The following is a 24,433-nucleotide window of genomic DNA, read 5'->3' as shown; positions in this document are numbered from 1 at the left end:
AATGCAGTACAGTCACTTTTAATCGAGTTTATTTACATTGTGGGATTGTTTCTTTTGCTTTAAATAAAGGACGTAATAAGAAAGTAATTCTTCCAACACTTGTAACATTTATTTAAAAATGTTCACATAACAAGATTAAAAACATTATCTTACATGATAAATTCACACAGTTTTTACAGTTCTGCACCAGAAACTAAAACTACTCTCTGCTGTTTTAAGCCACTATATCCTCCATCTTCTCAAATAATCCCTCAATCTGAGAGTTGCTTTTCTTTCTTGTCAGCACGTGATACCGGTCTCCACATTTCTCCACTAGTTTACTTAGCTCTCCATTCCTCTTGATGTGCTGCTCTGCGCTCCCCGCTAAAGTTTCCCCCCATGTGAAAAGCACCAGTGTGCGCTGCCATATCTCTTCCCCCAGCAAACTCATGTGCTCCTCCACGGCTCTCCTGTATTTCTTTGTGCAGTTCAAGAAGGCCGGCACGAGCAGGAGTACGACGTGAGGTCCTGGGCGACACCAGGAGATACACTCTGAGATGCTTTGTTTCTGCGCCGGGTTGGTTGGATCTGGTCCATCTCGCCACCTCAAACCCAGCGGTTCTCCAACAGCGAGGTGCCGTCCAGCTATCTGACCTTTCCAAGGCCTGAATGTAGTACCGTTAAGTTCGGACACCTCTCCGCCCAGGATGGTTACTCCAGCTGGGGAGTGAGATGACCAGCTCTCCCCTAAAACCACCACCCTGATATCAGTCCCAGGAGTGTTGTTCAAGCCTCTGTGATCCTGACTTGAAGATAACAACTTGAAATCTCTCGTGGCCTTTGCACTCTTCACTTCCTTTTCCGTCTCTTTTAGTGTTTCAAGGTGACAGTTATCACTTTCTGCGGCTGATGTCTCTGCTCTCGTTTTCTGATCCTCCCTATCCTTTTCATCTTTATCTGACTCTCTTCCTTTTCCCTTTCCCTTCCTCTCCTGTTCATCCACCACGCCAAGCTCTTTGTACATTAAACGCAACTCTTCCTCACCTGAGCTCTCAGCTGCCGGATCGAAAGGATCAGTCTCATCTACCTCGTGTTGTCCGTTCTCTACATCTCTATCCGACTGACTTTGCCCTCCTTTGCACAAATCTGCCTCCTTTTCTTCGAGACTCTGCTGCCACTTTCTCAGTTTGTTAAACGCTGTCTTTAAATTCGCCTCCTTGTTGTGGAGTTCTTCCTTCAGCAACGCCATGTCTCGCCTCATGTTATCTAACTCCTGCGTCGTAGAGCTCACATGCTTGTTTTGCATCTGCAGCTCTGACTTCCAGTTGATCAGCTCCTGTGCTTCATTTCTTAAGTAATACTCTTTATCTTTTAGCTCTTTCCCCTGATCCTTCAGCCCTTTAACTTTCTTTTGAAGATCTTGACCGTGACAGTTTAGCTCTTCCTTTTTGCCCTCCAGAGCTTGGAGCAAGCTTTCTAGCTCCTTTTCCATTTTCTGGATTTTCTCTGCTCTGATGTTCACATCTTTCTCCTGTCTGTCCCTTTCTTCAAGCTCTTTCTGTTTTATCTCTAAGCTTGTTTCCAGTTTTTGAAGTTCTTGTTCCTTACTTTCGAGCTTTCCCTCTTTTTCAAGAAGCGTTTCCTCTTTAGCTTCGAGTTCATGCCCTCTTTCGCCCAACGCTTCATCGCGTCTACTCAGCTCCTTTTCCCTTTCCGCTACCTCTCTTTCCCTTTCCAAGAATCTCTCCTCAGCTTCCTCATCTTTGAGTCTGACCTCGCTTTCTTTCTCCATCAGCTGTTTCTGGAATTGCTCTCTCATCTCGTTCATCTGCCTCTCAGCCTCGCCTTCTCTCTCCTTTATCCCATCTATCTCTACTTTTAATTTCTCATTCGCCTCTTTTAAAGCACCTACCTCCTGATCTCTCTCTTTAAGAACACCTTGGGTTTCAGATTCTGCGATTTTCACTTCGAGATGTTTTCTAGCCTCCTCGTTGCTCTCCTTCTTCAGCTCCTCGCACTTTATTTTCAGATTGTCCGCCTCTTTTCTCATCTTCTCATTTTGCTCCTGCAGCTCCTCGACTCTCTTTCGGGTTTCCTTGTATTTCTCTGTGACGTCTGAAAGGCTTTGCTCACTTTCCTCCTCCAAACGACTCATGGCGTTGTCCTTTTCCTTTACAACTGACTTCATGCTTTCTATCTCCTTTTCATATTCCTGAATCATGCTGTTCATCTCCTTCTCCATCTTTTTCGTGAGCTGCTTCAGCTCTGACTTTGTTTGCTCGATCGTGAGCCTCAAATGGACAAGCTCTTTATCACTTTCTTTGTCTTTTTGCCTCAGGCGATCGAGCTCTTCGCCTTTCTCCGTGTGACGTTGCTGTATCTCGATGAGGCTGCAGCTTTGGTTTTTATTGCTTTCTTTCAGCTGTTCAATTTCTTTTAAGTAGTTTGCACTCGTCGTCTTTGCCTCGTCAATCTCAGTTTCTCTCTGTGCAAGATGAGATTGTGCTTGTTTTATTTCTTTAGTTTTCTTCTCAATTATTTCAATCAGTTTGTTCATCTCTTTTTCTCCTTTCTCATCCTTCTTCCTCTGCTCTTCCCTCCATCTCGTCTCCCTGGCGTCAGCCTGCTGTTTAATACTTTCAATCTCAGTTTCCTTTTCTTTTACTTTTCTCTCTGTGTCGTTTAAAAACTGCAATTTCATTTCCTCCATCTCTTTTTCTCTGTCTTGCAGTCTTTGCTCTGCCTCTTTCTTCTGATTCAGAATAATTTCCCCTCTCTCTTCATCTTTTCTTTGCAGGATTTCATCAACGTCCGTTATGTGCTGCTGTAACTTTTCTATCGCTCGCTCCTTTTCTTGCAGTTTCTGCTCCATCTGCTTCTTGTGATTAGAGTTTTCTCGTTCTCTCTCCTCTTCGGTCTGTCGCAGTTTTTTCTCAAGTTCTTTTAAATGATCTTTTATCACTTCTACTTCCTGGTCTTTTTCTCTCCATCTTTGCTCCATTTCTTTCTTGTAATTTAAATGATCAATTTCTGCCTCATCTTTTTCTTGCAGTTTTTGCATCATTTGTTTGATATTCAGTTTCCTCTCCTCGATCTCTTTTTCCTTCTCTTCCAGTCTTTGCTCCATTTCTTTTTTGTTCCTTAAAAGATCAGTTTCTCTCTCTTCCTTTCGTTGCAGCTTTTCCCTCACTTCTTTGGCATGCAATTTCATCCCCTCAATCTCTTTTTCTTTTTCTTCCAACTTTTGCTCCATCTCTTTTTTGCAAACCATAACAAGCCTTTCCTTTTCCTTTTCACTTTCTTGCATGTTTTCTTCAATTTCATTAACATGCTGACGTTTTAACTCTTCCATCTGTCGGTCTCTCTCTTGCATACCTGTCAAAATGTGTTTTTCATGATTTTGAATCATCATTTCTTTCTCTTTTTGATTTTCTAGCACCTTTCCTTCTATTTCGGCAGCATACTTTTGTTCTAACTCTGCTATCTCTGTTTGTCTTCGCTGCAGTTGTTTCTCCATTTCTTTCTCAAACTCTTCTTTCAGCTTTTTAACCTCTCTTTGTCTTTCTTGCTCTATTTCTCTTATCTTATCACCATACTGTTGTTGGACTTCCTCCTTTTCTTTCACTTTTTTGTGGATTTCCTCTTGGTGTTCAATTGTCTTTGCCTCCATCAGTGTCTCTATTTCATTCATTTTTCTTGCCATTTCTTCCTTATGCGCTAATTTTAAGGCTTCTACCTCTTTTTCTTTCTCTTTCATCTTTTGCGTCATGTCTTTCTTGTGATTTAGATTAATTGTGTCCTTCTCTTTTTTGTTTTCTATCATTTTTCCCTCTATTTGTGCTGCATGCTTTTGTTCTAACTCTGCTATCTCTCTCTTTTTGGCTTGCACTTGTTCCTCCTTTTCTTTTGCAAACTGCTCTTTCAGCTCAGTAATCTCTCGTTGTTGTTTTTGCTGTATGTCCTTTATTTCATTGGCATACTGTTGTTTGATATTTTCCATATCATTCGTCTTTTCTTTCAACATCTGATCAGTGTCTTCCTGGTGTTGAACTTTCGTTTTCTCCATCACTTTTTCCATGTCGCTGATTTTTCTGGCCATCTCATCCTGATGCTGCAGTTGTATGTCACGTATCTGTGTCTCTTTCTCTTGCATTTTGTTTTCCATCTCTTTCTGATGTTGCGATTTCATCTCTTCAACTTTTATCTCCATGTCTTTTTCATAATGTTTCATGCCTTCAAGAGTTATCTGCTTTTCCTCAGAGGCCTTTATTCTCAGTTTTTCCTGCTCTTGGTCTTTTTCAAGGAGTTTTAGTTCCATTTCCCTCTTTAATGCTTTTTCCATCTCAGCCATCTCTTGTTTTTTATCTTGCTCTTTTCTCTCAATAATATTGTCATGCTGTCTTTTACATTCTTCCATTTCTGCTTTTAATGAATGAACTTTTTCCACCCACTCTGTTTTCTCTTTGTCGTGAACCGTGATATTTTCCTTCAACGTATCCATCTCTCTCACCCACTCTTGTTGCTTCACTCTGATGACGTCTTCATTTAGTTTTCTCTCATGTTCATTTTCGACACTGGCACGTTCAAGGTCGAGCAGCTTCTGTTGTTGCTCGTCAATTCTTTCGTTCAGCTCCTCGATCTCTCTCTCTTTTAACTCCAGGTCGAGCATCGCCTTGTTATTCTTTTGTGTACTCTGGTTTAGTGTAACACGGATTCTCTCATTTTCAATGCTCTGATCTTGAAGTTCTCTTTCTTTATCCTCTGTCAGCCATCGCATCCTCTCCTCTAGCTCGCCGATATCATTCTTCCTTTCACCAACCCTCCTGTCCTCATCATCCTCCTCTTCCCTTTGAATATCTGCCTTTCCGGGGGATTTCACCTTCTTCTTCCTATCGAAAAACCACCGGATGCTTTTCATCTCCCTGTCTCGCATGTTCTTCAGCTCTGCCTCCTGACGAAGCATTTTATCTGTGATATCCTTCAAGCGCTGGTTAAACTTCTCGTTCCTTTGCCGGCTCAGATCCCTCACTTCCAGAACCATGCCGGAGAAAGCCTCGCACCTGTTCATAGCCGCCATCTTTTCCACTTTTTCCAGGAGCTCTGTCACCTTAGCAGAGCCTCCACCTCCTCTTCCTCCCGCATCGATGCTGCTGATGACGTGGTACCTCCCCCTGCACTTCTCCAGCAGCAACTGCAGGTCCCTGCCTCCACTCTGGATGTGCTGCTCAATATTCACCCCCTCTCGAAGCTGATCCCCGTGTGTGAACAGCAACATTGTGTGTCTCCATACACCCTCACCCAGAAGCTCCAGATGTTCCCTCACATGTCCTGCCGTAACCAGTACATCCACCCTCAGAGTCAGCAGAAGAGCGTGGGGTCCAGGAGGACAAAAGGTAACACTACCGACAATCTCCCTTTTTACCCTCTCCGGTGTGGCCCCTGCTACGCCCGCCTCCCAGCCCGGAGAGTCCACCACTGTCACAAGCCGCATGGACACCTCCGCTTGCTGACGGGTACACTCTTCAGTTGCCACCCCTGCCTGGAAGAAGCAAGTCTTCCCCAGGATGATGTTTCCGGCAGAGCTCTTTCCCGTCTCGCGCTCGCCCAGAAGAACCAGTCTGACCTCAGGTAGACGTCGAGGAGCCTTGGAGAACGACTGGTGGGCGTCTAGTTCAGACGCCCCATCGTCTGGAGGATACAAACACAGAATTTTAAAAAATCTGTGCTAATAGAAAGGAAATTCACATTAAAGTTACATTCATCGATTTTTGGCCACATTATGAAGTTGTTTTGGAAAAAGTCTCACAAACTATCGTCTACCTACAGACCCAACACACTAGAAGCAACATCATTGATCATTTGAGTCATTTTTTTTTCACTCTCATTTAAGTTTTGCCTTGGTTTCCATCAATCCACTGTTTGCCAGATGTTTGACTTTCTTCACAAATGGATAATTTTGTCTTTCTGCCATTCAGTGCTGGGCGGGAAGTGTACAAAGGGTGTTTTAGAGCTCTTCAGCAAGAAATAGCGGCCTACGATTGGTACAATTTTTGAAACTCAATCATACAGTTAATTTGAGCAATAAAACCAAAACACTGAACTCGAATAGGGTGAAAAAAACCCTGCAGTTAAGCATTAATTCTCTGTGTCTGTAAGCAACCTTTTTTTAATCCAAGTGATACATTATTTAGTGTAAATATTAGAGCTTTAACAATTAGTTGATTCATTGATTAGTTGATCAACTGAAACTTGATCAATGTGATGGTTTCAGGTTCTCAAATTTGTCAATTTGCGGGTTTTCTTTTTGTCACATTATAATTAATTGAATGTCTTTGTCATTTGAAGTGTTTATCGGACAAAATAAGATGTGTAAGGTTTTTCACAAAATGTTTTAAAGAGCAAATGATGAGTTAATAATCCTAGTATGACCCTATTAAATATAAAAAAAATTAAAAAGTCTAAAGCACTATTATTTTTGGAGGCAGAAGAACAAAATAAAAGAAAATATTAACAAATAATTTATTACCTTTCTTGGGGCAAACATGTTAGCAAACAGATGGAGCAACAATATAAATATCCCAATAATATCCTATTACTTTCCTTTTAGCTCTGTTTGTAGTCTCCACCAACTCCTGAGGGAAATATCAGGCCCTTTAGCAGCTAAATGCTTCATTATTTTCACCACTAGTTGCTAACTAGCTGTCTGCAGTAGAATGTGCTTTACTGAAAAAAGTGAAGTTGTGGATCATAAAACCGAAACTATGAGCTGAAATACGTTGAACAGCTTCCTGGAGCCTAAGAGAATAGGTTTGTCACTATGAGCAACCTGTTTCACGTTATACATTTCATGCACTGTGAATATAAAACTATTGATTAATGCATCTTTAACTATTCATTTACATTTTCCACTAGATTCAGCAGGTTTGCTATACTTGAAGTTTTATTAATTAAACAGCCTGACAAACTCACTCATGAGAGCAGCTTTGATGGTTCCTTTCTGTATCTGCTCCTCCATCTGCCTTTGTTTCTTCCTCCTCTCCCTTGCTCTCCTCTTCCCGTCCGCCTCCAGACCCGACAGAACCGTATTATCCATCTCTAAATGGCTGCTCCCCTCCTTCGCCGCCATCATCTCTTCCAGCTTCCTTATCAGCTCTTGAACCTGTGTCCTATCTCCTTTGCTTCGGTTGTTCACAACATGGTATCTGTCCCCGCACTTCTGTAGGAGTCTCTGGAGTGCTGGTCCGCATGTCAGGATTCGCTGCTCCATGGACGTTAGGCCCAGTTCGTCTCCCCTGGTGAAAAGCAGCATGGTGTGCTCCCAAGCTCTTTTTCCCAGTAGCTGTAGCTGCTCCTCTATCTCAGTGATGTAGGCCTCCGTCACTGCAGCACAGGCCCTCACCACCAGCAGCACAGCGTGGGGTCCAGGAGGACACAGCGACACGCTCCGTAAAGTTTCTCTCCTCACCCAGTTGGGTGTGTTGTTGAGTGGGTAGTACCACTCCCACCCTGGGGTGTCCACCACTGTGACTTTTCTTCCTGTCACATCAGCTCGTCTCTTCACACATTCCTCTGTAGGCTTCCCACTCTCAAACCCTCCAACTTCCCATCCTAAGATGGTGTTGCCCGCCGCACTCTTCCCTGCTCCTTTCCTGCCCAGGAGGACCAGTCTAATCTCTGAGAGAGCAAGAGGGACACTGCAGGAGGCGGGAGGGTGCTGTGAGTTCATGGCGGCCTGCAGACTCTCATCTGTGAAGAAAGGGAGAAGTACTTCCTCAGTGCACCGTACCGGGTAGGCTGAATGACACAAAACACAGAAGTGTGACAGTAATCAGTCATCAAGTTACTACTTTAGACTTAAAACTGTAAAGGAAACCTTCTTTTTCATTGTTTTAAACTAAAGAACTGCAATTCAGAGGTTTAAATTTACTTGAAACTATTCATTTATCATAAAACATCTTAGGCGTCATATAAATTTAAGTGAATTTGCAAAAAAGAAAATATTTATTTTATCCATCTCACCTTACACTCATATCGAGATGCCTTCATACAAGTTAATTTGAAATGTATACTACCTATAACTTATTTATCTACATCTGTAAACAAAGCATTTACAGTAAGAGCACTACATTAAACTCACCGCCGTTTGCTAGAGTGACTGGACTGTTCTTTTCATCTGTCGTCTCCATCAGCGCTCTGTCCACTTTCTTCCTCTTCCTGTTTTTGGTTCCTCTTACAGGGCCGGTTTCTTCAGCGTCATTGCGAAAGAGAACAGTAAAACACCGGTAGTTAATTGATCCAAAATGAGAGCTTAGAGGTCATTATTGCAACACAAAGCGAACACAGAAAGTGGAAGGGCTGCCGTGTCACATGATGCACCTGTGGTTTCCTTACGTGCTCACACTCAAGTTGACAGGAAGTTAAGAGATGGCAAGTTTAGCTTTGTGACACATCATGAACATGCACATGCTTGCAAAAGAGGACATGCATGTTGTGCACCGTCACAAGGATTCACTCATTTATTCACATGTTGCACAGACACAGAACATGTGTGTGCATGCTGAGACTCATGCAGGCTCACAACAGGCCTCTTTGTGACATGAGCTGCAGAGCGTCTTACTGGCAGATGCTATTCTGTGGTTAACATGTCTATTTCCTTCACTCATAAGCGAGGTGGTACACAGCTAACTTGGCCTTGTGGTAACAAGTTCCTGTTGAAAATGACATTGTTTTAGCTCTTTGAGGGACAGTGTGAGGGATTGTGAAAAGCAGATAAAAGAGTTTCAGAGTTTTAGAGTTTATGTGGACATCATGTTCCTCAATTTAATCACTGTCACATTTTAAAATAAATATCCAATAATAACTGTTCTGTGATGACCACTTCCCTATATTTGGATTACATAAATATGGAATTTTTTATGTTCATTCTTGACCTTTTGTACTGCTGTTCACAAAATAATCAGCTTGTAGTGCATTTAGTAACTTCTGAAGCTTTGGGTCATATCACACAATCATCATCATGAGATTTTCCAGCTCAAAAATGAACTTTGTTTCTCAGCCAATGTGGACGTTAAGGTTTATAAGGATTAAAGTGCTCAAGTGGCACACTCAAGCTGCAGATGAGGATCATGTGACATGATCGAAAGCTCTAGAAAGGCTAATTAAACGGGCTTGTGTTGAGATTATTTCTCAGTTTCTCAAATAACACGGGAAAAGATTTACGTAAAAATATGTAGGGGGTATTTTTATGCCTTGTGGGGAAAAGTTAAATCAACATGGTTGCAAATAAGAACAGAACAGCTATTGATTTATCAGGGCGGCTTTTTCATCATAATCTGAAATAGAGATTTATTTATTTGGTAAGAGTTGCTGTATTCTGTGAGCAGCCAGTGTCATCATGTATGTGGTCAGAGTTGACAGCTGTCACCACACCTTGGCTGTGTGGCCTCCCTGGCTGCATACGTGGGACAACATGTTCTCATGTCTGCTCAGTACCATGAAAAAAAACACACACACACACACACACACACACACACACACACACACACACACACACACACACACACACACACACACACATTATATTACGCCCTTTATGATTCACCCTTTCCTTCAGCACCAGTCAGGGTTAATAAAAACAAACCCTGTTTATGGAAACGACTGAATCAGCCGTATTGATTTGGCACCATTAACCAGAGCAGAGTTGTTTTGAAGTCTGTTAAGTGTTCGGTGAATATTACCATGATGGATGCCTTTTCACATGTGTGCTGCTTTTTGTAAATGTCAAACAAATTACTTTTTATTGGACTCCCAACAGCAAGCAGCAGCGGCATTTCCACCTCCAAATATGAGGCAGCATCTAAAAGACTCCATATCATGAATAAATAAACAGGCCCCACCAAAAAAAAAAGTGTACAATCAACGCTGAAGCTCACAATCGTTCTCTTTAATGTAATATGTGGAAATTTGCATCAGTATTTTCTGATTAGTTTGCCCCTGAAATAAACCCAATCAAGAAATAAGTGCTAGTGGTGAAAATGAGAATCAGAGGAAACAGACATTAATTCCTGCAATTCTAGTCTGCAGAGATGTTTACGGGAGTATTTTTAACTGTCGATCCACATCTTTCTCTATCTCTCTTTCTTTTTTTTTAAGAGGGAAATTAAACTGTATTTTGTTTTCATGTTTTGGGTGGTAGTGATGGAAATTCTCTCTCTGTGGCAGATGATTGATTAAATGAATTAAAGGAAATCTTGGGCACAAGAAATGTGGTGACTCCTCTGGCTCTTCAGCAGAAGGTCTCTTTGTGTTATTTATGGTGTTGTCCGTTGCTTTGTATTACTCATCAGCACCAAATGTGAGCCAGCTCTGGCCCAAATCCAGTGTGGCTGCCAGATTTGGTTGTAAATTACGGTGGTGCAACTGTCTTTCAGAGCCATTTTGGTTTGGCTCAGGTCCTCTTTGAGCCACGTCAAAATTATACCAGAGTATTCAGGCCAATTCTGGTCATTCATCATGAGTCCATAAACCTACCTGGAAAGAAGTAGTTGCGATATTATTCATGTTACTCCTAGCAATGGGAAGTACCTGTAATTAACACATAAAAGCTTCAATAAAGTGGCTACCAATAAAGTGTTGATCTAAGTTAACAACTTTCTATTTATGAAGAACAAAAGACAAGAAGAGGTCAGAACAGATACCCATGAAGCCAAACACCCACTGATGGAGTCCTGGAAGTATCCCACCTGTGGAAATGATTAAACACACAGAAACCAACACTTAAAAACAAAAAAAGCACCATGCTGGTAAATGTGCCACCATCAAAAGTGAGCGGACTCCCGGCACAACAACCGCACACCACCTGTTGACTGGAGGCCACCACGAGCTGCAGAACGAGAAGCAAGGGGGACAAAATTAAAACCCCATGCTATCTAAAATCACCTCTAAAATAAATGCAAAGATAAATAATACTGAAATAATCATCAGTCAACCCGCTGCCTGTAAACAAAGAGAGCACTATTGGGTGCAAAGTAAACATGAATTATTTGCGATATGATGTTAAAATACATAACTGTTTCCAGCTTCTCAGCCTCCAGTTAAAGACACACTTACAGTAATCAGGGGTTTAAAAAAGGACACCCCTACATTACTCTGAAAATGATGTAATAAAAGTATAACACTTGGCTTCCTCCTGCATGAGTCCCTGTACCCCCTATTACTAGACTATTAACAGCACTTGTAGTAATAGTTGTCAGGGGTTAGGGTTGTATCAGTAACTATCAAGGTCTATAATTGAATTACTATATCGCATTTAATAGAAATATTGAATAAGAAAATGTTATTGAAAAGGATTTAAACTCAGGGGTAACATTAGCTGGACTACATTCACAGCTCTCCATCTGTGTAAAAGTATATTTAAACATTTATTTAAAGCACATTTGAGATTTTATCCACCCAAAATGTGTCAAATCAAGTCAGTTTGGGGTTTTTAGTCCCAAATTTCCTCTATTTGTTATGAGGAAGGCAGACACTCCTACAAAGGAATCCAGACCCAAAGAGGGATTTTTTTCTTATTAAAAAAGAGGATATCCACTTTATTTGACTAACTCAGACAGCTGAAGCCTCATATCTTATCTTTTGTGCTCAAAACCAGGACTGTGGATTTTGTCCTCCCATCATCAAAGTGCATTATGAAGGGATCTCTTAATGGTCAGCATGAACAATAGGAGTGATTACAGCAAAAAAAAAAAAAAAAAGTTTCAGTGTTTATGTGGGTGCCTGACTGTTGTTTTAGGACGGATATTAAAAAACAGTGAATCTGTCCTTTAAAGCATGTCCCATCTGACAGCTGCAGAAGCACAAACATCAGAATGAGGATCAATCCAGCTGTGGGTTGTACAGAGATGGTAGATTCCACATCCTGCTCCTAGGTAGGGCTGACCAGTTACCACCCACAACAGCCCCATACCCCCTTATGGGTAGCTCTTCCTTGCCCCTGGAGGGTATATAAGCAGAAGCAGAAGACTCCCAGTCGAAGCAGCAGCAGACCGACTCCAACCAAGCCCAGCGTCTCACTCCAGCTTCAACTGAGGTGCGTCCACTCTGCATTTAAAGGTACTTTAGTTTTTATTGCACAAAAATTCCTTAGTAATGTGGTAACTCCTTTGTTTATACCTTCCAGATGTGAAGATGCAAATAGTAACTTATCACATGCACATAAGTATGTATTTGATTTGTATGCATTTTTCTCTCAACTGAAAAGTATCTGCCTCATATCGTACAGTAAGTGATGCTACAAATCCATATATTTGCGTATCTTCATATCATAAAATGCAAGTTCTGGTCTGTTTAGTGAGTGGTTTGTATTAGGGAAAGTTGGGTGTTGGCAAAGGTTTTTATGGTGAGCATTAAAAGAAAAGACTCAGTTCTGCTATTACTGTAAACCTGCCTGGTGGTTTCTCCTGTGTCAGCATTTGCCAACGTTGTGTTAGAAATGTGTGTGTGTGTGTGTGTGTGTGTGTGTGTGTGTGTGTGTGTGTGTGTGTGTGTGTGTGTGTGTGTGTGTGTGTGTGTGTGTGTGTGTGTGTGTGTGTGTGTGTGTGTGTGTGTGTGTGTGTGTGGGATGGCATAGTGTTAAAATAATCAAGCCAAGATTTGTTCATGTTCATGTTGCCTACAAGCTGCTTTCTGCAAGCTGTAACTCACATGTCTGCATTGTTTTCATTACTATGAAAAAAATGCAAAAAAGTAGATAAATTATATATTTAAGACATAGTTTCCATCATGTATGTTTTCCCTCAAACTATAAAAAAGAGGGTCTACAGAGTTTTTAACACAAACTAGGCATGCTGGGAAATCTGATACTACTGTATGCTGAGGATGTTTCTTTAAAAACTTTATCTAACAAGTAGAGTATTTCTCATGTTTAAAAGTTTTGAAATAGTCTTAAAATAAAACTTGGACATTTCAAATTGAATTAAAATATTAATGTGTTTAAATGAATGACAAAATATTCCACTAAATTCCTGTAAGATTTTTTTTACAACATAGTTAAAATATAGCTCAGCCCCCCTAAAGTGTTATTGTATGATACAGTATATGCTATAATATAACACTGTGGATAATGAGTAGTTCTTGACATGTTTGGATTTTCACTTACTTTTACTACAATGTAAGACACTTGTAATCAAGTATTATACATTGTTATATTGCTATATAAGTGCAACTTTACTTAACATGAGGCTGTAGATGATTTGTAGAATACTGTACTGAAAACAACTATATTTTTTATGATTCATTATGTGCTATTATGTGTCTGTCTGCCCTCCTGTCAGCAGAGGGTAACCACGTCTATCTGAGTGTCTGGTGGTTAAGGTGGAAACAGAGCTCTCACTGTGCTAAACGATGACTCACTACACCCCAAACTTATCCCCTCGACCAGCACACACCCACATTATGCAACACTGACTCCCAGGCAGGTGTCTGCGCTGCAAAGCTGACACACTGTTTGCATCTTGTGAAAACAACTGCTTTGTATTTAATGGTTAAAGTCAGTCTTACCACATACTTACGTAATCCTCATGGCGGTCACTTCCTGACCTTTAGTGGCAGCAGGACTGGATTTTTAGGTAGACCCCTGTGGGCTGACAGGTTGATGAAATTTAAAGTCTGCTTCATGTTCATGGATTTAATGAGTCACACTGAGCACACTGAGGGTCTTTGTTTACATCGATTTGATGTGTTCAAACCGACGTCTAAGTTTGAGCATGTGAGTTAGTTTAGTGGTCGGTCTGTTTTTGGGGGTGGGGGTTCGTTGTCACCTTTATAGACTCTTAAGAGTATTTTTTACTACTTTGGTTAACCTTGAATATAAATAACTTATTATTATTATATCTCCACAGCGCACAAGATAATGTCTTCAAATGGCTTAGATATTTAATTTACTATCTTTAAAAAAAAAAATTTGATTATCAAATTCTTGACTGGAGCAACTGATTTAAGCTGAGTCATATCATCATAAAGTCATATCAAGGAGTATCTATATCAGCAACAGCTTTATTAATGACAACTGTGTCACAGCCTAATGGCAATTTGATTAACTCCTGGTTATGAAATGAAATGATGTGATGGTATGTTTCATGTTGGAGAAGTACCAATACCTTTCACTTATTGACTCAGTTATTTGCCAGTTATACATAACTACTCTAAGAGTTTATGTTCCTCTCTCTGCAACCACAAAAACACACAATATTTGCGAAGTGAAAATAAATCCCCAAACACTAAAAGTGTCTCTCGTTACAAACGTCTTACAGGAAGAGGAGTGACTGCACGCTTCCCTCCACCCAACCCTCAAACAGACAAGGAAACCACATGTGACACAAAAGTATTTGAAGCTGCTGTTGTATTCAAGGCATGTAGGAAATGTCAGCATTTCATGAGCTTTAGTGCTTTGATGTGCTTTGCCTCCACAGCTATTTCATATTGAAAATCTGTATTGAATAATTGCTGACCCCAAAATCAGTTTCTTACCAGCCTGAAAGTAGAGCCCGAAGTAGACACACACACACATGCACTTAGGTGTGTTTCCAGTTTTTCCACACATGTAGAGCAGATGGGTTTTAAAACAGCTCGTCCACCATGCAAGCATGTTTGGAATTCAGACTTTTGAAACTGCACAGATGAAATACAAAGAAATAAACTAGTGTCTTTAAACATGACTTCATAATCCAAGAGGTTGTCCCTACTCTATCTTTGATAATAATGCACCTGCTGAATTCATTTTGAAAGTACAAAATGTATCTTTTATATTGAACACTGCAATAAAAGCAAAATTTGTTATTCATCCTCTCTCCTCTTCCAGTCCTGAGAGGAATCATCCAGCCTGAGCTATCACCACCATGTCTGACCAAAGTACCAACCCGACCCCTTCTCCTGCCCCCCCTACTCCCACTGGACGCCCTCCAAAGGTGTCCGGCCGTGGTCGTGCCGCAGGTCCCAGCTCCAACTCCAACTCTGACTCAGTGGACATACCTGAGTTTGAGCCATTTGGCGTGGTGGGTCCGAGAGGTCTTCCACCTCTGACTGGTGAGGGAGGAGTATTGTGGTGTTTGTGCATGTGTGTTATATTGCATCAATGTCCGAGATAAGTTCTTATGTAAATACGCGTGCTTTCCAATGTGTAAATGGGTGAGAGTAACATGTGGAAAGCATCATAACTTTAAACAAGAATGTCTTATTTTTACAAAGATGGGAAGGAGTAAAAAAGTAGTTTGTTTAAGGAAGGCTTCAAGAATCTGGGCTGAGAGTTGGAAAGGTCATTCATGTGTATTTGCATGTGAGAGACAAGAAAAGAAGAGGAGGAAGAGGAAAGGAAGAAGATAAATGTCACAGTGTATCTTGGTTGGAAACAGATAAAGTCCCGTTCCCGACAGCAACACGGTTTCCAGTAGGTTTCGCACATGATTGACAGATGAATGATGCCCAGACGGGATAAACTCCGCTCACTTCCTGCAGCGTGTCGCTACACTGCAGTCTGCATTATTGTCAAAGTGCTGCACACAATGAGATATTGAGATGTGACAGGAATTTATGAATGCAATGACTGTGAACAGTAGAGATAGATGAGGGTAGGGCATCAAATTGACAGGAAACAACTGTGACTGTGAGTGGTTGAAAGGGGTTTCCTATTACACACCACTAAGTAATCATGCAAGTCTACAATAATGACACTTTAATCCCAAACTAAATTTAGTTTAGATTTCCTAGAACTCCTTTTGATTTCTGATATGAAGTCCACAAGTTTGTCCTCCCTGTGTCTGTCTCTCTCTCAAATTCAGAGTTCTTGGACATCTGGGACGTGGACATGATGAGGAGGCCAGATGAGATCAACAAGAAGCGTCACCACACTGTGTTGTACAACTCTGAGAATCTCATCGTCCGCAGAGGACAGGAGTTCGAGGTCAAGATCACCTTCAGCCGTGCCTACAAACCTACTGACAAAATTGCTGTGGAATTTGTCATCGGTGAGCTGGGCCCGCTGAAGTGTCAATGGGGATATTTTACATCTTGCAGAATATATATAGATTGTGTAACATTAAAGTAGCACTTAGTATCTTCATGTCTAGTCAGAGAGGTCAGCTTTTTCTCCTAATGTCACTAAGAAGAGATTTCGTAGTTTGTGTCATTCTATATATTTGATTTGTGAATTTTTTTTTATGGATCATTTATCCACAGAGTAACAGATTTACCAGTGAAGCCTATTTTCAATATAATCTTTTCGTTTCTCATTTAATTGCCTAGGTTCGAACCCTCAGTACAGCAAGGGCACCTACATCCCTGTCTTCCCAACCAAAGAGCGCCAGACCATCTGGGAGGGCCGAATCACCAACACCACTGACAATGTGGTCACCATGGCCATCACTCCCGCCGCCAATTGCATTGTGGGGAAGTATCACATGTACATTGCTGTGTCAACACCGTACGGCATCCGCAGGACCAGACGGGATAAAAGTCGGGACCTCTACATCCTCTTCAACCCTTGGGTGGCAGGTTGGTTGAGGTTTCTTTTTGCTATTTTCTTGAAGTGCCGAGCTGCAGCATGATGTTACGTTTTCAGTTTAGTGTTCATGAACATCCACACTGCATTTCCGCAGATGATGCCGTGTTTCTGGATGATGAGGAGGAGAGGGAGGAGTGCGTGATGTCTGAGATGGGGATCATCTACCATGGCGCCTTCGACGATGTCGCTGAAAGAAACTGGAACTATGGACAGGTAGTAGAACTGATAGGACTTCAGGACTGACTTAAATTGAGTTTTTTTTTTAAATGTTTCTATATTTTTGTTTTTTTTCTAGTTTAACTATGGAGTCCTGGATGCCTGTCTGTACATCCTGGACAAGTCTGAGATGCCCATCACCAACAGAGGAGATCCCATCAAGGTGACCAGGAAGGCCTCTGCCATGGTGAGAAAATCCTCTTCACGTATATATCCTCATTTGCTGATACACAGACTATAAGATGAAACAGCACATCAGTACAGTATAGTACAAAGCATATAGTGCAAGGTTACTTTAAATATGTTGTTGCTGGTGTAGTAAATTTGTATTTTTAATAAAGAAAACATAGATAATTTATGTCATTTATCAGATAATTATGTCTGGGCCTTGGTTTAGACTGTAAAAACAACATTCATTAGTCTATGATTTAGTTTGTTCCTTTTAAGTTTATTTTTTATAATTTAATTTAATCTATGATGTTTAACTGATTAATTGATTTCTTTAATTATTGTACAACAATTAAATTGTGATATCAGATTGAAATATGCCAATCTGTACAGGTATTGAATCTGTTAAATTCCAAAAAGTGCCAAATTTACACAATAGCACAAGATACAAGAATTATATCACATAGTAGCACTATTACTACTGAATGTACCACTCATTTATTACTCAATATATTGATATTTACAAAGATTTTACAGGGGTTTCATCAACTGAATAGAGTTTAATTCCTATTAAAGGATGTCAACTGAATAGGGATGTAAAATTAGGCATTTTACAGCAAAAACCAATGAAATATGGTTGTTGTCTTGCAATTAAAGGCAAATAGACCTTTTGCTCATTGAATCAATGTCCTTCTAAGTTACAGAAATGCTTATCATTCCATTGCACAGTGCTATATTTTATCATAACAACAAATATCTCAAATCTGCTCTGTTTCATACGCAGCTGAACTCGCGCGATGACGAAGGTGTGCTGGTGGGGAACTGGAGCGGCGACTACACCTACGGAGTGGCACCCACTTCCTGGACAGGCAGCACAGACATCCTCCTAACCTTTGCCAGCAGCAGGATGCCCGTCTGCTACGCTCAGTGCTGGGTCTACGCCGCTGTCTTCAACACCTGTAAGATCTTGACTGGTTCCAAATGGCTAATATTTTGCAGCATTTTTCCTTTTTGAGCGACTCTTTAACATCAAAAAGAGAGAGAATATAGGAAAGATGAGAGAGAGAGAGACCATGAACTTTAAATGTTCTATTCTCTTTTCTAGTCACATTCACTGCTTGATCCTTGTGTTTGTTTCCTAGTCCTGCGCTGTCTCGGCATACCGGCCCGAGTCGTCACCAACTTCTACTCTGCCCATGACAACGATGGAAACCTGAAGACTGACATAATCCTGGATGAGGAGGGAAGGATTGATCGCAACCGCACCAGAGACTCTATCTGGTACCACATCTCCCATTTAGCTTACAATTAAACAAAGATCCTAACTTTTAATTTATGGTCTGCTTTTGACTTGGTGAAGCTTAGGGATGATACTGTTGATCCTGTGGACTGTCCAACACTTTGATTTGATCTCAACAATCAGTGGTCACATAACCATGATATTAGGAATCAATATTTATGGTCTCCAGTATTACTGGTACCCCTTGACTTTTTCTTTAGCTCAATGATCAGATCAGAGTTTCTGCTGATTTACTAGGAACAACACAATCTAATCATCAGTTTCCCATGAACATCCTCAGCCCATAACTTCAACTTTACCCAAAAGATGGCTTATAATCCGAAAAATAGATTAACATGAATTTTGCTGAGCACATTCAGGCTCCTGAGGAGATTAGTCTTCCTGATTTCAAAGGCCTTATGCCCTTTCCTATGGTGCCAAATGTTCCCTAATACTGTGTTTAGTACCAGTATTTTTAGTAGTTTATATAACAACAACAAAGGATTTATATGACACAGATTTCTCTAATTATATTTAAATTATGTTTGTCAACGTCAGGAACTATCACTGCTGGAATGAGTGCTACATGTCCAGACCAGACCTCCCAACTGGCTTTGGAGGCTGGCAGGTTGTGGATGCAACACCACAGGAGACCAGTGATGGTAAACAATAAATTGATTTAAAATAGTAGGTTATAGGTAATTAATAGCCTTATAATTGCTTATGCTATCATATACAGAGAAATCCCAGGTGCAAAAGAAACAACAGTGAATAAAACAATTTTCTCTGACAGTTGAACATCATTATTTAATCTCTTCTTCCTTTATATATAAAGGCATGTACAGATGTGGACCCGCATCAGTCCAGGCCATCAAACATGGACAGATATGCTACCCATTCGATGCTGCCTTTGTGTTTGCTGAGGTGAGTGTCTTTAAACTGCGACGTTTCACCATCATCTTCTTTAAAAAGTTTCTCATTTGGTCCGCCATGTTTTAGAAAATGGGTTTATGTTTCTCAGTGAGGGTTCCTCTACAGGCTGGTTTCTTTTGTGTTCCTGCCTGCAGGTTAACAGCGATGTGGTGTTTTATTCCCGGAGTAATGATGGGACCATGGAACCAGTCAAAGTGAACCAGACTCATGTGGGCCGCATGGTTTTGACAAAAGCTCCAGGAGCGCTAACCCGCCGCGACATCACCGATCAGTACAAGTTCCCTGAAGGTCAGTAACTATATCTGACATTTTGGGAAAATATATGACAAACCTACAGTGTAATATAGGGGAGAATATAAGTGGAAGGTTTTCTCTTCTGCAGTACAGCTTGTTATTCAGCCAAGAGTTAGTTGAAAAGATTGATACCATTCCAAAACAAAAGTGCGGTATTGATCTTCTCATCTCACCCCAGGCAAGAAAACAAATATGTGGATCTCCAAAAATGTCAAACTATTCCCTTGTGAAGAATAGTTTCAAATGGAATCAAACATCATGACTAAAATGTTAAAAGAGCGTTAATTTTAAACAAAAGCTCTCAGTTTAAAATGCATAAAGCTATAATGTAACTTCATCTATGAACTGACATGAGCAAATTCAACCTGAGCACAATGAAATTATGGAAGTAGATAACCTGACAAACAGAAACACTGGCAGAAATACATGGAGGCCTCATGTTTATTTTACCTTGCATGGCAGCTGGTTTTGCAAGATCACAAGATCATGTGAATCCAGTAAGATGGTGATAGACGGATGGTTCATCCAAACACCTGCCAAATACCTTTTGAAAGTGCCTGCCCTTCCAGCATTATGGCTTGTTTTGGGCCACAGTTGGCACCCATAATAGGACTAGCATACTTGGAGCAATTTTGGCATATAAATCTGGCATTCAGCAACCAGGATTTGGGCAGCTTTGCTAGAGGGGGACTGAATAGCTTCTTTTAAAGCAAAAAAAAACAACTGAAAAGCAAAGAAAAAGATACCTCTAAATGCACTGACTGTGAGCAAATAACCTGGAATCAAGGAAAACTAAAACCTGTCAACCAAAAACAAACAGGAACAAACATTTATATAAGCGTTTAATTCCAGAAAAGGTGTAAACATGTTGATATTTTGCAATCATCCAACCCAGGCAGCAATGAGGAGCGGACTGTCCTGGTAAAAGCTGAAGAGTACGGTTGTAAACGAGAGAAGTCCAGCCTTCCTGTGGCTGACGTGGACCTGGTCCTGCCAACCTTGGAGATCTCTGTGGGAGACGACTTTGAGCTGAACGTGGAGTTTAAAAACCGAAGTGATGAGCGTCGCACTGTGGACACCTACATCAGTGGGAGCATAGTGTATTACACCGGAGTCACCAGCTCCGAGTTCCTGTTCAGAAACCCCACTGTGACAGTTGGCCCCAACAAAAGTGAGTAAGGGGTAGATTTTTTATTCATTTCTTTATGTCATCACCCAAAATATTCAAATTAATACAAGAAAACAAAGTTAACTGTAGACATCTACCTTTAAAATGGGATTATTCACTCTTTTATCACTTGATTTGGGTTCGATCGACGGTTAAACCAATGAAAATAAAGGCAAAAAAAGGTCAACACTGATGGAGCAGTGATGTTTGTTTGTGTTCTTCAGGCGTGAAGGAAACAGTGGTGGTCGAGTCAAAGAACTACATGAAGAAGCTGGTGGAACAGGCCAACCTCAACTTCATTGTTACAGGGAAGGTCAAGGAGACCGGCCAGATTGTCACTGCTATGAAAGTTGTCACGCTGCACAATCCCAAACTCACCGTTGAGGTCTGAAATTATGTTTGAATCTATTCTGACTATATGTGAAACTTTCTACACAATGAATGGTTGTCATCAGTTTTTTGAGGGCCAGGTTGTTATTTACTATATGTCCTGTGTTTACTTCAGGTGTCTGGCCCGCGCAAAGTCAATGAAGAGATGATGGCGACTGTGGAGTTTACAAACCCGTTTACCTTCAGCCTGGAGGGTGTCTTCATTCGCATGGAGGGACCGGGAGTCATGTTGCCCAAGTCCAAATATTACAGGTGAGCGTCACATAGAAAAAAATATATGTGACTGTCTTTTACATGTGTAATATGATATATAAGTGTTTCAATTAGATGTTGTTCAATTTCAGCTGATTAAAAATGAGTCTAGGTTTCAGTTCAACCAGCAGGCTACATTACAGGTTAGGAATTATTTTATAAACTAAAGATCATAACTTACACAAACCCTCATGATAGTCATAGTCTCATGATACCAGACAATCAGAGATCTCCAGTCATCAGGGGATTTCTAAATGTAAGGTGCAAATATAATCGAACAGTGGCGAGAACAGCCTCTAACAAACTATGACCCTTAGATTTTGTCAAGGACATGTCTTCTGGAAATGATGCTCTGCCCCCATTCGCCTCTAAAGGGGGACCGCATGTCAAAGCCCCAATATGAAGGGCTGCCCTAAAGACTTTGGATTGGTTCTGTTATCTCTCTCTAATTGTTTCCACCCAGTTTGGGATGGTCCTAGTTGTCTCTAGTTGAGCAAAGCATTTAGACACTGATTTCTAAGTGTATTTGTACCCTTAATATAAATATTAGCACATCTTTATTCAAGATTTGTGATGTCTTTGATTATCTTTTAACACCAAAATAGTCCAGTCCTTCTTGTATCTAACTCAAACACTGCTGGTTTCAGTCTGATCACAGCAGGATCCTCCCTGACCTGGACCGAGTATTTCACCCCGCAGAGGGCTGGGACCACCAGGCTGATCGCCAGTCTTGACTGTCCTGCTCTCAGGCAGGTCTACGGCCAGGTGTCCGTCACCATCGAACCCTGAGGATCGCTGCTTGACTGCTGATGCAAAGCATCATTCAAACTCAGTTACACTTCAGCCAAAATATAGGCCTAGCTAACATAGTTATGTAACTGTAGGCTCACAACTATTTAACAGGTATATATTCAACATTTATGATAACGATTGTGGTGGGTTTTCAATGCCACATAAAGACGTCAAAGCGCAGAACTGGTGGGTCATATATACTTACTGTTTGAGATCTTCTTTCATACACTTTAATGTGCTCATTTGAACGTGATCAAAGTGGCCTTTGATAAGTTAATACAGAATTACATGTGGCAGAGTACATGTCAGGCAACTGGTACACATTAATCAAAAAAACAATCATACACGGAAGTTGATCAGATAACAATTATCATGTGTGCAGGTTCAGAGTTCCCCTAAGTTACCCTTCACACTTTTGTTAATACAACACATTGAATTTTGTGAACATAAGAGCTTTTCTATCATTACTACACATCAGTGAGAAATTTTAGCTGTAAAAATAGAGAGGGATATATCTCTTACATCTTAAAGATACAGCCATTAAGAAAAATGTTGTATCATGCGGTCAAACACCAGGAAGCTACAGTACATCAGTTTTTACGATTAAAAAAAATCTTTAAAAATCTTAAAAATCTGCGGGGGAGACAGATTCCTGACATGTTATTGGGTTACCTGATTCATTTACGTCCAATCTTAACAGTTCTTTTAACTCAGTTTATCTCAAGTCCTGTCAAAAACATGGGGGTCTTTAGTTGCTAAATGTCCAATTGCCTTCATCAGCTAGTCAATAATTTAGTCTGTCTACTATTTGGTGCTGCAGAGGTAGCGTACAATGAAATTATCAGTGCTGGGTTTCCTGAAAATAGCTTCCTGTAGCAGCTGGAAACATGGATGATAGGAGCTGTGAGACTGAATCACACGGTAAATGTGCCATAAAAACAAAACAATGAGCTAAAAGAGCAAAAAAGCTTCAGTGCTGCACAGTTGGGTGTGTGTATGAGTGACCCCTTTCAAATTACATATAGTCAATGGATTCAATAAAGTTTCAAGTAAAGTGCTTTTTCCACCTTTTTATATTCATTTATACAATCTGTTTCTTTCCATGTTTGTCTCTGTGTAACACCTAATGCAAATATCAACCAAATAAAGGATTGACAGCAGCATACATTGGTTAGAATATGTTGCCTTTAAGTGTGCATGTGAGTCAGTAGTGGTAGTATTCACTTCATGAACAGCAATGTGTATTGGAAGTGACACCATCAATATTGGCAAAATCTGACATAATTAAATTAAATTAGTCATTATATGTCTCAAAAGCCAGAAACACTACATCTCATAATCTGAATTCAAAGGTCAAAGTAATCTGATTACTACAACAGTAATAAAACCTTCTTCAATTAACTGAAGGTTTACTTGTATAGTTTGGATTTTGTACTTACTCATTTACTCCTACACTCATTTCTAATTTAAATTTCCACTTGATAGGTGGAACAAAACTGAACCAGGAACTAATGAAACAATAAGAAACAGCTGGTGAGACATGAGGGCAGGTTGGAGCTGATCGGTCAGGGCAGTGCTAATGAGTCTGATGAAGGGCTGTCATTTAGCACAGGAACACAGAACTGACACGCCGCAAACAGAAAACAAAAAAAAACGGAGAAAACTCAATATATACATGCACAAACTGTCCCAGAACTAACATGATGAAATAAGTGTGCAGTGAGCACACTTATAAACTTGACAACAACATGAATTGTCAGTCTGTCAAGCAGAGGATTGCACATTAATGCGGCATGAAACAACATGAATCAAACTAAAAGACAACTGCCGCTCTGAATGACATAACTAGTGTTTCAGTTCACAAGAGCAGGTTGTTCCAATGTGAGCCAACTTAGAATGAAACTGTTTCTTAAGTGGTCCTTAAATATTATCTACAACCTCTCTTAACTGTCCTTCTTCCCACTCAGTCCAGTCTTAAACAGGCAGTAAACCCTGAGGGTAATCAGGTAGACTGGTGGAGGCACATAAAGCCAGACTGGGTCAGAACCATAACAATCATCATTGTTATATATGACTATACTGTAACTGTAAACATACCTTAAACCATTATTTATAACTCAAAAGCTTATCGCTCACCTTTTTTTCATTATGTAATTCCATGCACAAAAACGCCTCATGTTTCCCTCACAGTCACTTGAAAGTGATGAGGTAGTCTGGGTAAGCTTGGTTATCATGGAACACGACATACATGTTAGGATTGTCCATTTTATCCACCACACTGTCATAGCGCTCATGGGGCTGCTGGTTGCTGAGAGGCGGAGGAACCTTCATGTCACTTCGACCCTGTGTGTAGATGCCAGTTAGGACTCGGGCTACAAAAATTAATTGGGTACCATCCATAGCAGGC

The 24,433-nt window shown here is 40.6% G+C and overlaps 3 protein-coding genes across 4 annotated transcripts in view; 2 read left to right on the top strand and 1 right to left on the bottom strand.

The window, feature by feature from the left end:
• Positions 1-24,433, top strand: part of aadat (aminoadipate aminotransferase) — a 175,074-nt gene that overhangs the window by 49,871 nt on the left and 100,770 nt on the right. The window lies entirely within an intron of this gene.
• Positions 127-8,219, bottom strand: si:dkey-185m8.2 (trichohyalin). 2 transcript variants are annotated; one of them, XM_062444541.1, is made up of 3 exons: positions 8,117-8,219; positions 6,949-7,773; positions 127-5,667 (listed from the first exon to the last, which is right to left on the bottom strand). In XM_062444541.1, exons 1-3 carry the CDS (start codon positions 8,163-8,165, stop codon positions 215-217), a joined length of 6,327 nt encoding a protein of 2,108 aa, XP_062300525.1. In that variant the 5' UTR covers positions 8,166-8,219; the 3' UTR covers positions 127-214. The 2 variants fall into 2 exon arrangements, with proteins under 2 accessions (XP_062300525.1, XP_062300526.1); XM_062444542.1 differs by having other exon boundaries at positions 6,949-7,725; positions 8,117-8,144.
• f13a1b (coagulation factor XIII, A1 polypeptide b) lies at positions 12,024-23,314 on the top strand. Its single transcript, XM_062444648.1, has 15 exons — positions 12,024-12,090; positions 14,837-15,060; positions 15,813-15,998; positions 16,276-16,524; positions 16,629-16,747; positions 16,830-16,937; positions 17,703-17,877; positions 18,061-18,199; positions 18,756-18,859; positions 19,033-19,121; positions 19,265-19,418; positions 20,320-20,595; positions 20,817-20,977; positions 21,098-21,234; positions 21,882-23,314. The coding sequence occupies exons 2-15, from the start codon at positions 14,874-14,876 to the stop codon at positions 22,021-22,023; spliced, it is 2,226 nt and encodes a 741-aa protein (XP_062300632.1). The 5' UTR covers positions 12,024-12,090; positions 14,837-14,873; the 3' UTR covers positions 22,024-23,314.

The sequence above is a fragment of the Scomber scombrus genome, chromosome 23, assembly GCF_963691925.1.
Source record: "Scomber scombrus chromosome 23, fScoSco1.1, whole genome shotgun sequence".
NCBI classification, from domain to species: domain Eukaryota; kingdom Metazoa; phylum Chordata; class Actinopteri; order Scombriformes; family Scombridae; genus Scomber; species Scomber scombrus.
Note: the sequence above shows the minus strand (reverse complement) of the source record. Positions and strands in the feature narration are given on the sequence as shown.

Bases quoted from the DNA above. Each gene is read 5' to 3' on its own strand.
- si:dkey-185m8.2 (XM_062444541.1), bottom strand. From the start codon at position 8,165: ATGGAGACGACAGATGAAAAGAACAGTCCAGTCACTCTAGCAAACGGC. The intron at 7,774-8,116 runs GTGAGTTTAATG...TGTGTCATTCAG, and splicing joins AGTCACTCTAGCAAACGGCG to CCTACCCGGTACGGTGCACT. The intron at 5,668-6,948 runs GTGAGTTTGTCA...TGTATCCTCCAG, and splicing joins CATCAAAGCTGCTCTCATGA to ACGATGGGGCGTCTGAACTA.
- f13a1b (XM_062444648.1), top strand. From the start codon at position 14,874: ATGTCTGACCAAAGTACCAACCCGACCCCTTCTCCTGCCCCCCCTACT. The intron at 15,061-15,812 runs GTGAGGGAGGAG...TCTCAAATTCAG, and splicing joins AGGTCTTCCACCTCTGACTG to AGTTCTTGGACATCTGGGAC. The intron at 20,978-21,097 runs GTCTGAAATTAT...TGTTTACTTCAG, and splicing joins ATCCCAAACTCACCGTTGAG to GTGTCTGGCCCGCGCAAAGT.